This window comes from Sapajus apella, unplaced genomic scaffold (genome assembly GCF_009761245.1).
Source record: "Sapajus apella isolate SASKATOON/1434 unplaced genomic scaffold, GSC_monkey_1.0 scaffold68, whole genome shotgun sequence".
Classification (NCBI taxonomy): Eukaryota; Metazoa; Chordata; class Mammalia; order Primates; family Cebidae; genus Sapajus; species Sapajus apella.
In genome coordinates, this window is record NW_022437008.1 from 294,602 (window position 1) to 310,538 (window position 15,937).

At 58.5% G+C, this 15,937-nt stretch overlaps 1 protein-coding gene across 5 annotated transcripts in view; it reads right to left on the bottom strand.

The window, feature by feature from the left end:
• Positions 1-14,342, bottom strand: part of CIC (capicua transcriptional repressor) — a 28,662-nt gene extending 14,320 nt beyond the window's left edge. The window contains exons 1-2 of one of the 5 annotated variants that reach the window (XM_032249216.1): positions 14,210-14,342; positions 8,228-11,031 (exon numbers count right to left, since the gene is read on the bottom strand). In XM_032249216.1, coding sequence (XP_032105107.1) covers positions 8,228-11,021 — 2,794 coding nt within the window. In that variant the 5' untranslated portion in view covers positions 11,022-11,031; positions 14,210-14,342. Of the gene's footprint in view, positions 1-8,227; positions 11,032-13,422; positions 13,600-14,209 lie in introns of those variants that run through there. The other 4 variants (XM_032249220.1, XM_032249219.1, XM_032249215.1 and 1 more) reach the window with 4 other exon arrangements.
• Positions 14,343-15,937: the final 1,595 nt, after the last annotated feature.

The window sequence follows — 15,937 nt, forward strand, 5'->3', positions numbered from 1 at the left end:
TGCACCAACCCCTAACCAACTCCACAAACAGACTCCCCCTAAACAGCCCTCATTGTGCCACCACACCCAGGCCTGGGGACAGGGAACCTAGACGAAGACATCAACAGTCACAGGGGTGGATGCTACAGGCTGAGGCCTGCCCAGAGGCCTGGGGCGAGCAGCCAGGGATGCTGACAGACTGAGGGACAGGCAGAGGCACTCTAAACTCGCAGGCCCCATTTATTGAGCCCGTGAGGCACCGCACCCGTGCCGGCAGCCTGCGGCTCCCCACCCTGCTCTCCAGGGCCGGGTCCCCGCCTCAGCTCACCACCCCGGTGTCCCCAGCTCCCCTCACCCGCTTTCCACATACACACCCACCCACCCACCCCGGGCGGCGTCGGCGACGGCCAGGGTTGCCTGGGGAACGAGCCCAGGATTGGGCTGGCACGGCTCCGCAGGGATGGGGGGCTAAAAATAGCGCCGGGGTGAGTCAGTGTGAGTGGGGCTGGGGTAGGCAGGGGGACCAGGAGGAAAAGAGAGACATGGGAGAGAGTGTGGGGGATGGTCCCCGGAGATTGGGAGATGGGTGGGATGCGGGGGTGGGGGGGTGAGAGACGTGGGTTTGGGGATGGGAAAGTGCGGGGGTGGGTAAGGGGTGTACAGGCGCTGGGGCTGGGAGGGTTGGTCCCCGCGGGATGAGGGAGGGGCCAAGGCTCGGGCAGAGGAGGGGGCGCCGCCCCGCGTTCCCCACCCTCCTCGCGCTCACGAGATTTTCCACTCGCCGCCTGGCCCCCAGCCAACCCCGGCAGGCCCCACAAAGCCGCTTTGTGCAGGGAGGGTGGGCGGGTGCCCGGCCGCCCTGACACCCACGCGGGCCGCGGCGGGGCGCCGGCCAGCTGGCAGCCGAGCTGTCTACAGTGGGAGGGAGAGTTCCCCACCCAGCCCTAGGACGCAGCCGCGCAGGGGTTAATCGCTCGGGGGCGGGGAAAGCAGGCCTCGGCCAATCAGCGGTGGGCGGGCGAGACGGCAGCCAATGGGAAGGACGGAGGCGCGGCGCAAGAGGCCTACCCCTAGGGGCGCGCGGGAACCCGCACCCCTAGGTGCCAGCGGGGGCTGGGCGCGGCCCTCGCTGGGTGCCGGTGCGCGTCTACACAGCCCCGGAGCACCCGGTCTCCCCGACTACTTTGCAAGAAACAGGCTCAGAATGGGATTAGCATCTTGCAGCCGGAAGGTGGCACAGCCGGGATTTGAACCCGAATCTATGTGGCTTCACAATCAGCTTTTCCGCCGAAATAGGGTGACGGGAGTTCCCTGCCCGGGCCCTCGTGGGGAGCGGGAACAGGGGATAGGGTGGGGGCTGAGGAGGCGACGCGGCGGGCTAGAGTCCAGCCGCCTGCGGTGCAGCCGCTGCCGCCGGTGGTAATGGGAGCCAGACGCCGTCGCCGCCGCTAATGCGCCTCCCTCCCGGCCACTAATGGAGCCATTAATACCCGGGCGCCGGGGGCTCCGGAACGCACCCCCACCACCCACTCTGCCGCGCATGCGTACGCCTGCTGCCCCGCCACCGCCCGCCGCCAGGAGGCAGCCTGACACCTCGCAGCATTTCTGGAGCTGGGGGCTGCCAAGCTGGGGGAGCTGGGGTCTCTCCTACAAAGTCACCAAGACTCACTCCTGCAACTTCACAAACTCTTCTTCCTCTCTTCCTCATCCCCAAGCCATCTTCTTCCCAGCCGAGGCTTCCTGTCTCTCCAGGGCTGTCTCCAGGGTTCCCTGACACCTAGATGCAACCTTTTCCCTCCTCTAAATGCCTTCTTGGCTCTTTACTGGCCCAAGCAGAGCGCCAGCTTCTCAGCCTGGCATTCGGGCTGGGTCTGTCGTCCATGGCACACTTCTGCTAAGCCTGGACTCTGGTGTCAGCTCCAGCCTCAACTAGCCACTTGGAGTTTATGCACTTTCATTGCTCCTGGTCTTTGCTCATGCAGCTACTTCAGCCGGAATTGCCTTTTCCTTTCTTTGACTACTCTGAGATCTACTCATTCCTCACACTTCAGCTCAAATGTCACCTCCAATGAGAAACCTACCTGAACAGCCCCCCATGAATCACTGAGTTGTCCCTGCCGCCTGGCTTCCCCAAACTCGGTACCTCACTGTGCTCATCCTTGCCTGTGCCTGCATCCACATCTGCCTTCCCCACCCACTTGCCCCAGACAGCTCAGCCCTGGGCCTGGCAGAGGGATGAGGAGGGAGCTGGCTTCTGTTGGGGGAGATGGGGTTCACTGTTTGAGACAAAATGGAAATTATGGTGGGCAGTACCTGGATTTGGGGAGTCAGGAGACCCAGGCTCAACCCCTTTGGCCCTTCTTTTTCCCCACCTGCCCAAGCATAGTTGGTGGGTACTTCCTGGTCTCTGAGGCCCTACCTATTGGGATGCACTATATCTGGGATTCCTTTCAATGAAGCTGGCACCAAATATGTCTCCTGAAAGGCAAGGGGTAGCAGGGGGAGGTAGGGTGATCTGGGTCATGCCCTCTAGCAGGTGAGTGGGCACAGAAGCTTCTTTCCTGCCGCCCCCAACTGCCGGATCTCCTAGCTTGGTCCATACAGCCCCCGTCTTCCTGCCTGTCTTGGGAACAGGTGCTTGGGTCTGCAGGATGGTTCTCAACAATTCTCAGCAGATTTCAGGGACAGTAGTAGGCAATTAATTTGTCAAGGAGCATGAGGGGGCTCCCTGGCCTGGACAACCTCCCAACCCTCCCCAAGAAAGAAGTAGGAGATCTGGTGCTTGGCAGCTGCCCACTATCTTAACAGAACAGAACACCGGCCCAGATGTGGTGGCTCACACCGGTAATCGCAGCACTTTGAGAGGCCGAGGCAGGTGGATCACAAGGTCAGGAGTTCAAGACCAGCCTGGCCAAGATGGTGAAACCGTCTCTACTAAAAACACAAAAATGAGCCGGGAGCGGTGGCAGGCACCTGTAATCCCAGCTACTCAGGAGGCTGAGGCAGGAGAATCACTTGAACCTGGGGGGCAGAGGTTGCAGTGAGCCGAGGTCATGCCACTGCTCTCCAGACTGGGTGACAGAGACTCCATCTCAAAAAAAAGAACAGAACACCTGATATGCACAGGGTAGGGCTGGGAGGCTGGCATGGGGGCAGCTAGTCTGTCTAAAGAGTGGGAGTGGGAGGGCCACAGGGAGGCCAAGGCTGGCCCATAGACACAGGATGCCAAGACTGGCAGCCAAAACAAAAAGAGGGTGGGCTGAAAGCTCAGGCAAGGACTGAAGTCCAGACAGGAACAAACCCAGGAGGGCATAGAGAGCCATCAGACTCAAAAAGAGTCTTGACAGACAGTGGTCCAGGGAGAGACACACATATAGACCTAGAAATAGAGACCAGAGAGAGACACAGGAAGCCAAGGATAAGACAGACAGTAGAGCCAGACCGCCAGACAGAAGCCCAGGAGAAGGAGCAACCCCTGTCAACAAGGGGAAGCCAGGCAGGAAGCTGGGAGCTGGGAGGGAGGCCATACCAGGAATGGGGCTGAAACATCTGGACTCCTGGACTGGGGCTGCAGGCCCTGGGGCGGAATCCTCTCCTGGGGAGCAGGCGGGAAGAGTCACAGGGAGGTGGCAACAGCAGCTGGCTGGGCATGCCATGCGCAGAATGCTGAGAATGCCGGCTGCCTGCCCCAGCAAGTCCCCCAGAGGAAGCAAATGCCTGGCGGGGGGCAGGAGCAGGCAGGCTGCCCTGGGCCGCCCCCTCACACCTGCTGCCCTCTGATGGAGGGTCAGGCCCTGGCACGGGCCAGCAGAAGGGACCAGGCCTGCAACCTCACTATACCACCGGACACAGTCAGCCCTATTTGGGCCTCTTGGGGAAAAGGCCCCAAGCTGCCTACCTCCCAAGGGTTTAGGGAGGCGTCTGGGAGAAGAATGAAAGGGCCGGCTGTTCAGGGACCTGAAGGCATCCTGGATACCTCAGCATGGGTGTTGTTAGGCAGGCACTCCTCAGAACTGCCAGGACAGGCATTGGACAAGTTCTGACAACCAGGTGGCCCCCAGCAAGGGGCCTCCCTTCTCTGATCCTCAGTTTACCCCTTAACAGGCCTGGCAATCTGCTTCACAGCATCAGGTGGGGTTGATGAAATGGTCCCAAGCCCGGGGTAAGGCACACAGTGTCCACTCAGTACAGTGGGTATTACTGTTATCATCATTATTGAAAGTACTTGCCGGGCACGGTGGCTCACATTTGTAATCCCAGCACTTTGGGAGGCCAAGGCGGGCGAATCATGAGGTCAGGAGTTGAGACCAACCTGGCCAACATGGTGAAATCCTGTCTCTACTAAAAATACAAAAATTAGCTGAGCGTGGTGATATGCGCCTGTAATCCCAACTACTCAGGAGGCTGAGGCAGGAGAATCATTTGAACCTGGGAAGTGGAGGTTGCAGTAAGCCAAGACAATGCCACTGCACTCCAGCCTGGGCAGCAGAGCAAGCCTCTGTCTCAAAAAAAAAAAAAAAAGTGCTTAAGGGCCTGGGAGCTGGAGCCAGAGAGCCTGAGTTCAAATCCTGGCTTTTGGCGACTGGGTACAGTGACTCATACCTGTAATCCCAGCGCTTTGGAAGGCCAAGGCAGGTGGATCACCTGAGGTCAGGCATTCAAGACCAGCCTGGCCAACATGATGAAACCTCATCTCTACTAAAAATACAAAAATTAGCATGGTGGCACATTCCTGTAATCCCAGCTACTCAGGAGGCTGAGGTGGGAGAGTGGCTTGAACCCAGGAGGTGGAGGTTGCAGTGAGCTGAGATCGTGCCACTGCACTCCAGCCTGAGTGACAGAGCTAGACTCTGTCTCAAAATCCTGGCTCTCTCTCTTCCTAGCTGGGATACCCTGGGCAAGTCACTTAATCTCTCAGGCTATAGTTTCCTCCTCTGTCCAATGGAACTAATTGTGGTACCAGCCTGGGGCATCGTGAGGATTCAGGGAGGAAAGGCTCAGCAGGACTCACTGAAGTGTGCCAGGCACATGCATCACCAGTGCTGCTCGCTGCCACTTTTGGTAGTGAAAGCTCCACAGTCTGGAAGTTGGGAGGTGGCTCAAGGCCCTCATCCTGCCCCTCACTGGCTGACTGACCTCAATCGAGACTCTCCCTTTGTCAGGGCCTCACTTTTCCTCATCTGGAAAATGGTAGCCAGAGCCCTGCTCGGCCTGCCCTGGTAAGCCTCAGCATCCCCTGTACCAGTGGCATCCTTCCCCACACAGCAGGAGTGGTCACATGAGACGATGCTGTGGGAGCCATGTCGGGGGCTGTGGGCACATGGTGGGATGAAGGGTAGGGGAGTGGTTAGAGACCCACTGCTTCGGTTTCTTCATTGGCCTAAGGACAGAAATCCCTGCTATGAAATTTTGCTCATATCACCTATAACAACAAATGTAAAACATGTTGGTGGCAGGGTGAAACATGAAACTCACAACCTGAGTTCTGTGTATGAGCACGAGGGGCAGGCATAGCCCATGTCTCTGTGCCCTGTCCTTAGGGACTGGCCTGGGCTGGAGCCTCGTAAGGGCAGGGCCAGGCCAGTGCTCCTTCCTGAAAGGGTTCCTGCCCCAGCCCAAGTCACAGCAGCTCCTACACATTCACACCCAGCCTCCTTCCTCCCTGGTCTCCCTGCCTCTGCTCTCAGAGACTCAACCTACCTTCCAAGGTGCAGCAGTGGTTGAATCTGCTCAAAACCTCCCATGGCTCCCTAGTACCCTCAGGATACAGTTCATAATGACCTTATATAAAGGTCCTCTCTGTTGGGAGGATCACCTGAAGTCAGCAGTTTGAGACCAGCCTGACCAGCCTGACCAATATGGTGAAACCCCATCTCAAAAAAAAAAAAAAAAAAAAAGGTCCCCTCTCTGATCTGACCCTTGCTCACCGATCTGGCCACATATCCCCAGCACTCACCCACCATCTAGAGCCTTTGACTTTGCAGATTCAACAGCTTACAAATATCAGCTTTTGCCGGGCGCAGTGGCTCACGTCTGTAATCCCAGCACTTTGGGAGGCCGAGGCGGGTGGATCACGAGGTCAAGAGATCGAGACCATCCTGGTCAACATGGTGAAACCCCATCTCTACTAAAAATACAAAAATTAGCTGGGCATGGTGGCGCATGCCTGTAATCCCAGCTACTCAGGAGGCTGAGGCAGGAGAATTGCCTGAACCCAGGAGGCGGAGGCTGCGGTGAGCCGAGATCGCACCATTGCACTCCAGCCTAGGTAACGAGAGCGAAACTCTGTCTCAAAAAAAAAAAAAAAAAAAAACAAATATCAGCTTTTGCCTTAAGGCCTTTGCACAAACTCTTTCCTCTGCCTGAAGGTCCTTCCTGCCTACCTTGCTGTGCTTACATCTGCACACCCTTCGGGTTTCAGTTCATAGGCACCTGGCCTTTCTTCCAAGAAGCCTTCCCTGACTTCTCAGGCTGGACAGGCATCTTCTCTGGGCTCCCACAGCCTCCTGGACCTCATTCACACCATCCCTGACCACCCCAGACTGTTACTGTCAAGGGACAGGTCTGTCTATTCCAGAGGCTGTGAGCCCTGTGAAAGTAGGGCTGTGTCCTCAGCACCATCCAGCACAAGGCCAGGCACAGCACGGTGCCAGGCCCTGAATCAACATTAGATTAATAAACAAATAAGGCCGGGTGCAGTGGCTCACACCTATAATCCTAGCACTTTGGGAGGCCAAGACAGGAAGACTGCTTGAGCCCAGGAGCTGGAGACCAGCCTGGGCAATGTAGTAAGACCCCACCTCTATAAAAATAAATAAATACATAATACATAAGTAAATAAGAAATATTAGGAAGGAGCTTCTGACAGGTCTGTCACCCTCTGTGTGGTGCTACTACAAGACCCAGCCTGGACTGGGTCTCTAGCTGTCCAGCACCATCTCAGAAATGCCACCCTTCCACCCCCACTGTCAGCTCTCCAGCCACCCTGACCTTCCCTCTTCCCCTCCTAGGTTGTGCTCCTTCCGGCCTCAAAGCCGTCCCGTCGGCCTCCTCCCAGGAGACTCTTCTGCCCCACGGTTGCTGGTCCCTACTCATCCTTCAACTCCTAGCATACACGCCCTGTCCTCAGGGCAGCCAGGCTAGATTCACACCTGGAGGAATGCCTGGCACACCCCGGCTCCCCTCCATGGCACTGACCATGCCTGTGATATTTACTGGACACAGTGATCAAGATGAGGGCTCCAGTCCTGGTCCTGCCACCTCCTGGGAAGGACCTGTGAAAGCCTCCGTCTCCCCATCTGTAATCCAGCACTATGGCCACGTGGGCCAGCCTGCCTGAGTTTGAGGGCTGCTCCAGGATTTACTAGCCATGTAACCCTGGGCAAGTTATGACTCTGGCCTTAGTTCCCTTTAAACAAGCATCATCATTGCCGGGCACAGTGGCTCAAGTCTATAATCCCAGCACTTTGGGAGGCCGAGGCGGGTGGATCACAAGGTCAAGATATCGAGACCATCCTGGTCAACATGGTGAAACCCCGTCTCTACTAAAAATACAAAACATTAGCTGGGCATGGTGGTGTGTGCCTGTAATCCCAGCTACTCAGGAGGCTGAGGCAGGAGAATTGCCTGAACCCAGGAGGCGGAGGCTGCGGTGAGCCGAGATCGCGCCATTGCACTCCAGCCTGGGTAACAAGAGCGAAACCCCGTCTCAAAAAAAACAAAAACCAAAAACCAAAAAACAAGCATCATCATAGCATCTTCCTGTTAGGGTGGTTGCAAAGATAAAATGAGCTAAGATTTGAAAAGGGTTTAGATTGGGGGTACGTGGTGAGTGTGATGTGAGGTGGATGTGAACATTTGGCAAGCTCACCTACATGCAGTGCTTACCATGGCGATGCCCTCGTCCAGTCCCCCAAGATGTGGAAGAGGTTGCCACAATTATCATTCTCCGTTATCCCATCAGCTCCAGGGAGACCTGCCTCAGTCTGCGCTCCATAAAGGTCTGCTGACTGGTAGACCTCTCAAGACCACCTTCTCTGACAGGAGGCCTCTGGAAATGGTGCTTTGAGCCTTAAAGGTCCAATCTCTTTCCTGACATGTGAATTCCCACTGCAACATCTGTGCAGAGAGGAGGCTGGCCTCCCCTTGAAGCCCTCCCAAGGTGAGGAGCTCACCTCTCGAGAGCTCAGCTTGCAGGAGGCTCTATTTGAGGTGAGCCTTGCACAGCCCATCCACTGCTACCTCTTACCTGTTCCAGGCCGGCCCATGATGACTTCCTTCTTGGGGGCAGGGTGGCTGGTATAGCTGCTGGGCACCAAGACAGGCAACAGGGCAGCAGGTGAGGGGTGGAAGGCCACGGGTTGGAAGGGTGAAGAAGCCAGGCCAAAGGTGGGCATCGGCTGGGCCACAGCAGTCGGTGCAGCTGGAGGCACGGTGATGGGCACAGGGGCTGGCAGGGGTGGGGGCAGGCCAGGCTTCCCACTGGCCACCCCAGGGGGCACCAGGGTCTCCCGGCAGCCCCGCCCAGGTCCCCCAGCCCGCACATCACCAGCAGTGCCCACCTCCCCAGGGAATTTGGAGGGCAGTGGCACATCTGGGTTGCGGACAATGACAGGTGAGTCCCGCTGCACGGCAGGTACCCTGCGCACAGAGGGCCCTGGATCCGAGGTCAGGCCAGCAGGCGGGGGCAACAGCAGCAATGGTGAGGGCTGGCGGGAGCGAGAGAAGGGCACGGCAGGGGACACAGCCCGGAAGCCAGCCGGCGTGGAGGGTGTAGGCGTGTGAGACACCGAGTCCACACCAGAGTCTAAGCTGTCGCTCTTGGGGAAGTCTGGGGCGGCTCCTCCACCCCCTGTGCCAGGGGCCCCCAAGGCCCCTGGGTGCGGCAACAGCTCTGTCTTCCGTCGCCCAGGGCTGATGGGCACGGTGAAGGTCAGGTTGGTCTGGAAGGTGGGTAGGATGCCAGAGGAGTGGCGCTCTCGGGGGGCAGGTGGCGGCGGGTGGGGGCCCAGGTCTGGTGGCGTCAGCACGCCTGCCTTAGGGGTGCTGGCGCTCAGGTGGCGACTGCGGACTGCAGTGCGCTGGATGACTGGCGAAGCGTTGATGGGGCTGAAGTTGGCGGGGCGGAAGCCAAAGAGTGGCGAGGGTGAGGGCGACGGGGCTGGCGAGAAGGGCGACTGAGTGGAGACGGGCGAGAAGGACGGGGTGCCTGAGCGCGAGCTGCCCAGTGACACTAGCATCACGGCTGCCTCACACTCGTCGAACTCAAAGCGTGACAAGTCAGCAGGGGCCACCAGGCGTGGTCGCGAGTCTCCACGAGCCGCCACACTGCTGGCCTCGCTGTCCCTCGATGTCTCATCACCCCAGTCAAACTCCGTGCTGCCCTCACGGGCTGCCACCGCCGCTGGCCGGCCCGCCCCCCCAGGCCCGCTGTCTGCCAGGCCTTCCATCTCTTTGGTTCGCATGGACAGGTGGCGTGAGCAGTAGCCTCGCCGCTGTGACTCCTTCATGCAACCATCTCTCGAGCACAGCCGGCGCCACTGCTTGCCATTGAACTTCTTTCGGATTCCGCTGGGTGTGCAGACCACATCGCCTTTCTTATACTTCTGTTGGGCAGCCGTCAGTGGCGTACGGGCCCGGGCTGCTGGCGCGGTCCCCTTCTCCAGGGAGGCCACACTGCTGCTGCGGCTGCCGCCCTGGCTCCCCTCCTGGCAGGGCGAGGGTTGCTCGCCAGGTCGGCCAGGGCCCACAAAGGCTGGAGACTTGGGTGGTGGCGACAGGAGCTGGGGTGGGGGCAGTGGGAGCAGGGCTGGGGTGCCCAGGGCTGGAGTGTGCTTCTCCTCGCCCTCCTCACAGTGAGTACCCAGGTTGCCACCAAAGCTGATCTTAGAGACTTCAGCATCCTCGGGCTGTTTGGGGTCCAGGGCAGCAGGGCAGGGTGGCAGGGTGGCCCTAGGCTCTGCCTGCTCTTCCTCGGGGCCTATGGGGGGTTTCCTCAGCAGGGCCTCAGGTTCCCAGGGGGGCCGAAGCAGGCGCAGGCTGGAGCGGGCCACCCACACGGCCTCCTCGGGCTCACGGTGCAGTGGCTGTGGAGGCTGTGGGAGGCTGCCTGGTGGGCCTGGCTGGGAGCTGGGGCTGGGGCTGAGACGGACCTTGTAGGCAGCTGGCTTGGTGGCCACCTCCACCACCACACCTTCCCGGTAGGCAGCCACGCCGGGCTCCACACAGGTACAGACAGCTGTGCCCACCACCAGGGCACCTGGTGGTGGTGTGGCATCCAAAACCACATCCACACCACTGCCTGGCACCCCCTCGTAGAACGTCAGGGCTCGGTCACCAGGGAACTGCACGCCCAGGTCCTGGCTTCGGCGCACCTGGCGCACCACAGCTGGCAGGAAGAGGCCATCACCACGCCGGGCCAGCACCCGCTGGGACCGCAGCTGCCGCAGGTCATAGCCACCACTGGTGCTACTGGGGGGCCAGGGGCCTGGACCACAAGCCTCAGCTGGCTCATCCTCCAGGTCTGCTGAGTGCTCACTGGCTGTGTCCGTGGAGGAGGAACGGGTGGAGGTGGGTGGCCGTGGAGGCACCCCCAGGCCACTGGCCTCCTCAGGGGTCCGCACCCGCTCTTCAGGGGCCCCAGCCACCCCACTACTGCCAGCTCCGTGCTCCTCCACATATTTCTTCTTGGGCGCTCGCGACTTGAACGTGGCTGTCTTGCGGCTGAGTGAGGGCTCCCAGCGGCCTGCCTCCCCATCCCCCTTGGAGTCCTCCGCTGGGCCTGGAGCCGGGTCGCCAGGGTGCAGTTCCAGTGGGGCACCTTCAGCCCCAGGGCCCTGCTCAGCCTCCTCCTCCTCCCCCTCCTCAGCCTCTTCAGTCCCGGGCTGTGGCTGTGGCTGCTGTGCCTCGTCGTCCTCCTCCTCTGGCTTGTCACCTTCCCCAGCCCCTCGCCGCCTCAGAGCCTTGGCCCTGGTGGCTGGAGGGGACTTGCTGCCGCTGCCAGCACCTGAGAGGCCAGTGCATGTCTTTTTCATTGGCTTCATTTCTGTCCACCTGCAGGGTGGGAGAGCGGACAGGGATTATGGGGAGAAACTCAGGACCCCCACAGACCCAGTGTACCCTAAGACTTCCCACTTGCTGAGTCTGCTGTCTCCATCCCACCATCCCCAAGGCCTCCTCTCTGGCCACCCTCAACTCATGTGATTCACAAGTCAGCACCAGGCACAGGCGAGCACCCGAGTCCCCTGAGTATACACACTCTAGCTCCTTGGGGAACCCTCACAGACACCTGCCGTCTCTGCAGAGGACACAGAGCACATGCTCCAAACATCCCAAGAGGACACCAGAAGCATTAACAGTTCACACCTGTGGAGCACTCCCTTCGTCCTGAACTCTGTGCTAAGCTTGCCTTTATTAACCTGTTTCATCCTCATAGCAGTCCTAAAAGCAGGTGCTACTATCGGCCTCATTTCACATCTGAGGAAACTGAGGCACAGAGAGATGAGGCAACTTGTCCAAGACCATCCAGGTGGGAACAGCAGGGCTAGGGTCTGAACCCAGGCTCGCTGGCTCCAGAGTCCGTGCTCCTGGCCATTTCAGTGTGCTACCTGTCACATGATCCAGAGGGCACATTTACTCACACTGTCACCATGCAGAGGGTACATGCACTCAGACACACACACATGCACAAGCACCAAGTCACAGAAAGAGAGGTAATTGGGCTGTGATATGAGCCTCTCTCCACCCCCCCAACCCTCCCTCCGCCCCTCTGGGCAGCCTGGCATGGCCAGGCATTGTGGGAAGAAGTGGGCAGCTGAGAGTCCCGAGGGACGGCTACCCACTCTGCTCTGCACCCCAGGGCTGCCAGGTACGGCCATCTCCCCAGATCCTGGCAGGGAGCAGGCAGGGGCATGTCTGGGGCAAGAGCTCATACCCAGCACTGCCACGGGGCCGTGCAGGAGCACACGCACGCGCACAAACACACACAAACACACACACACACAGAGGCACGCACACGTCATCACACAGTGGGACACAGAGCTACACCCTAGGGTTTCTCTGTCCCACTGGAGCCTGCTCCTCCCCCCACAGCACCCAGCGTGATACCCGCAAACCCAACCCCTGCCTCTTCTGGCCTGCATGCATCCCTGCCCTGGCTGGGCTGGCTCTGGTAGGGTGGCTGAGTCGGCTAGCCCCCCACAGACCCCCAAATATGCCCTCCAACTCCAAGTGGGGATAAGTGGGATAAGGTCAAAGAAAGCAGGACAAGCCCAACAGGCCAACCTCACCCACTTCCTGAACAGTCATTACTGCCCGCCCCCTTTCGAGCTGCCCTGAGAAAAGAAAAGGGGAAAAAAACTTTACTCTGAAGTGACTAAGAGAACCTGGGAGGCCAAAACGGAGGCCTCTAGGAGGGTTAAGGGGCCCAGGACCATAAGCCAAACACAATCAGAGGCACCCCGACTCAGTCTTCCGGCTACCAGGGGCCCCCTGACCTCGTGCTCTCCCGCTACAGGCTGCTCCTCCTGTGGACCCTGAAATCCCAAGCCTGCCCCTTTTTGGGCCCATCCTGGGGTCCTCACAGGCAGAGCCTGGAGGGCCTGGGGCTATGCCCAGAAGTTGGGCAGCCACCACCACCTACTCCCCACTGACCCACTGGGCCACCATCTTGGGGACTGAGATCTGGCCCCAGTTTTTCCCAAACACAAACCTTTGCATATCCCACCCAGGGCCTACAACTATACTGCCTGGGTCCCCTAGACCTTGCTGCCTAGCCCAGTCTCTCTTCACCTCAGAGCTGCTTTCTTTCCCCTGGGGCCTACTCTCTTCCTGTCCACCCTGTCTGAATAACTCCCACCCAAGCCCCCGGGGCCCTCACCTTCCTCAGATCTAAGTAGTAACTCCTGGAGCCCAGGCCAGCCCAGGCCCTGGCTCTTTGGGGTCTCATACCCTCTGCTCCCATTAGCCCTCCTGGCACCAGCTTCTCTGCCACTCTCTCTCCCATCCTGCCACCACCTCTACCTCTGCCTCACTGCTCGCATGCCCTAGGCCCCCTCCTGTCACCCCCTCCTTGTCACCCCCGTTTATCTCTGTCACCTATTCCTCCCAGTCACTCTCCTGTCAGCCATCTCCGGACCTGTCACCTTCTCTCCCCATCACCTCTCCTTGTCACACTCTCCAACTCTGTCCCCTCCCTCTCCCTATCACCCTGATCTAGTCCTGTCACCCCTCCATTCCTGTTACCCTTCTTTGCCCGCCACCCCCCCCCCCCGTTATCCCTTTTCTGTCAAACCCCCAGCACTTCCTCCACTCCCTCCTCCCTTCCCACCATTCCGCCCACCTCTTTCCCTCTGTACCCCCTCCCCGTCCCTGCCACCTGTCCCCTCTCGGCCCCCAGCCCCCCGGACCCCCGCTTCCTGTGTCAGCCCTGGCCCCGCCCCTCACCTTGGGCTCGGCGGGGTTTCGGGGCGGGGGGCCGTGGCCCCGGCTCGGTCCGGTCCGGTCCCTCCCCGCCCCCCCTCCGGCTCTCCCTCTCGATTCTCCCTTTTTTTTTTACTCCAACACACAAAATGGTGAATGGACCTGCAACAGCTGGAGCAGCCAGCCAATCAGCGGTCACAACCCCGCTGACCGGCGCCAGTCTAGACCAATAGATATACGCAGCCTGGTCGGCTCCGCCTCTCGACGACGAGCGACGCTCGAAGCGACCAATCGTGCCCATCCGGCAGCGCTAGGGGGCAGGGCCAAAGTCCAAGACCGGCCTCCCTCCGGGACCGACACCAACCTGAGCCTACGACCGCCTGATCTGCCTAGAGCCCTACCCTACAACAACTGAAGGACACAAGCCGTGCCCAATTGAAAGCCGTCTTAGTTCCGAATGACAAATACAGTACCCAGTCGCCATGCAGCCTAGGCCGGAACCCAGCCTCTGTGAGGGACAGTAGCCAATGAAATGAAAGGAGGCGGGGCTAATGGACAGCTTGTCCAATGAGCGGAGGTGGAAGGCGTGGCCCGAACGTTTGTTGACCGGCTAGTCGCAATTCCTGCTGGGAATCGTAGTCTTCTCACGTCTCCGGCCCATAGCCGACAGTGCAAGGTAGACTACAACTCCCATGTGACAGAGTGCCTGAAGCACCAAAGAACCCCGGCGAAAAGAAAAAGTCGAAAAGGGCAGTTCATCGTGAGTCTTACTGGACGCCAGGACTATCTTAAACCCAGGGCCCCGACTCACCCGTATTACTGGCTCTGGCGTCGCCGATAGCTCCTCTCAGTGGCAGCGGTAGCGGCACGAGGGGGAGGTGCAAGGAGCAGCCAACCGCCACCCGCGAGCCCCGCAACCAATCAGCTGCGGTCGGGGCGGTGCAATGACCTCACCGGTTCTACTCTCTTACCCCTCCCCCACGTGGTTGTTGCTGCTGGTAGCCGGAGTAGGGAAGTTTGGGTTGGGGGAGGGGAACAGAACCAGTGATGTCACCTTTCCTCTTCTTGATTGGCTGTTGGGTGGCCGGGACTACGACCAATTGACGGTCTCGAAAAGTCTGGCGCGGCCCCGCGGAAAGCCCTGTTGCCACCGGGTGGGGAGAGAACGCGCGCTTGTGGGGTGTCGCGGGCTGCAGTATAGGCAACGCGCTGCGTCTGGGGCCCTGGGGGCCGGGGGACAGGTCACCTCCTCTAATAGTTTGACATTTAGGACAGCAAAATTTGACAGCCCACTAGGCATTGGGGCAGGGGGCCGAGATGAGAAAATGCAACGCTTCTTGAGGTTTCGCACTGAATTCCGTGGAGAGCTACAGTTTGTGGGTGTACGCCCTTAACGGAGGGAGATTTTTAAAGATCCTGGGGGTAGGGGGGTCTCACACTGGACTGGAGGAGGACAGGGAGATGCCCCCGTTTGAGTAGATGCCTGCTGCCCAGATACGGGTTTACAACCAGGTGTGAACCTGTCTGCAGTGCATCTATGCTCTCCACCTTGTTTTTGCCCTAGTCCGAGGCTAACGGGGAAACCATATGGGTACGCTGGCTGCAGGGAGGGTTTCTTTTGCCTGTGACAGGTTCAAATTCCACACTGGATTCACACCATTTGTGAGGGAAGTGCATCCAGTCTATTGCAGGTTATACTGTCCACGAAACACACTACGTGTAAGAGAATGTGCTAGGACATAGAGCTAGTTCATAGCATAGAAGAAATATCAGTTGTCCAATGGGGTTCATGGAATATGAAGGATATTCAAATTATCTATGAGAAGATCTCACTGTTCACAAATTCTTTTGAGATTGGGAGAAATTCACTATCCACAAGGAGTTCACATTCGGAGGGAAACTTATAACCTCACTGTTATTATTATTATTATTATTATTATTATTATTTTCGAGACGGAGTCTTGCTGTGTGGCCCAAGCTGGAGGTTGCAGTGAGCTGAGCACGATCTCACTTGGCTTACTGCAATCTCCGCCTCCTGGGTTCAAGCGATTCTCCTGCCTCACCCTCCCGAGTAGCTGGGATTACAGGCATTTTTTGTATTTTTAGTAGAGACGGAGTTTCACCATTTTGGCTAGGCTGGTCTCGAACTCCTGATCTCATGATCCACCTGCCTCAGCCTCCCAAAGTGCTGGGATTACAGGCGTGAGCCACCGTGCCTGGTCCTGTTATATGATTTATACCATCTTAAACTCTCATACTACTAGTATTGCTATAATATAATTTTATTTATTTTTAGTTTGTTATTATTTTTCAGACAGGGTCTCACTCTGTTGCCCAGGCTGGACTGCAGTGGCTGAATCATAGCTCACTGCAACCTTGAACACCTGGGCTTAAACCATCCTCTGCCTCAGCCTTCTGAGGTGTTGGGACCACAGGCATGCACTCCTATGCCCTGCTAATTTTTTTTTTTTTTTTTTTTTTTTTTTTTAGAGATGGGGTCTTACTATGTTGTCCAGACTGGTCTCCAACTTCTGGCCTC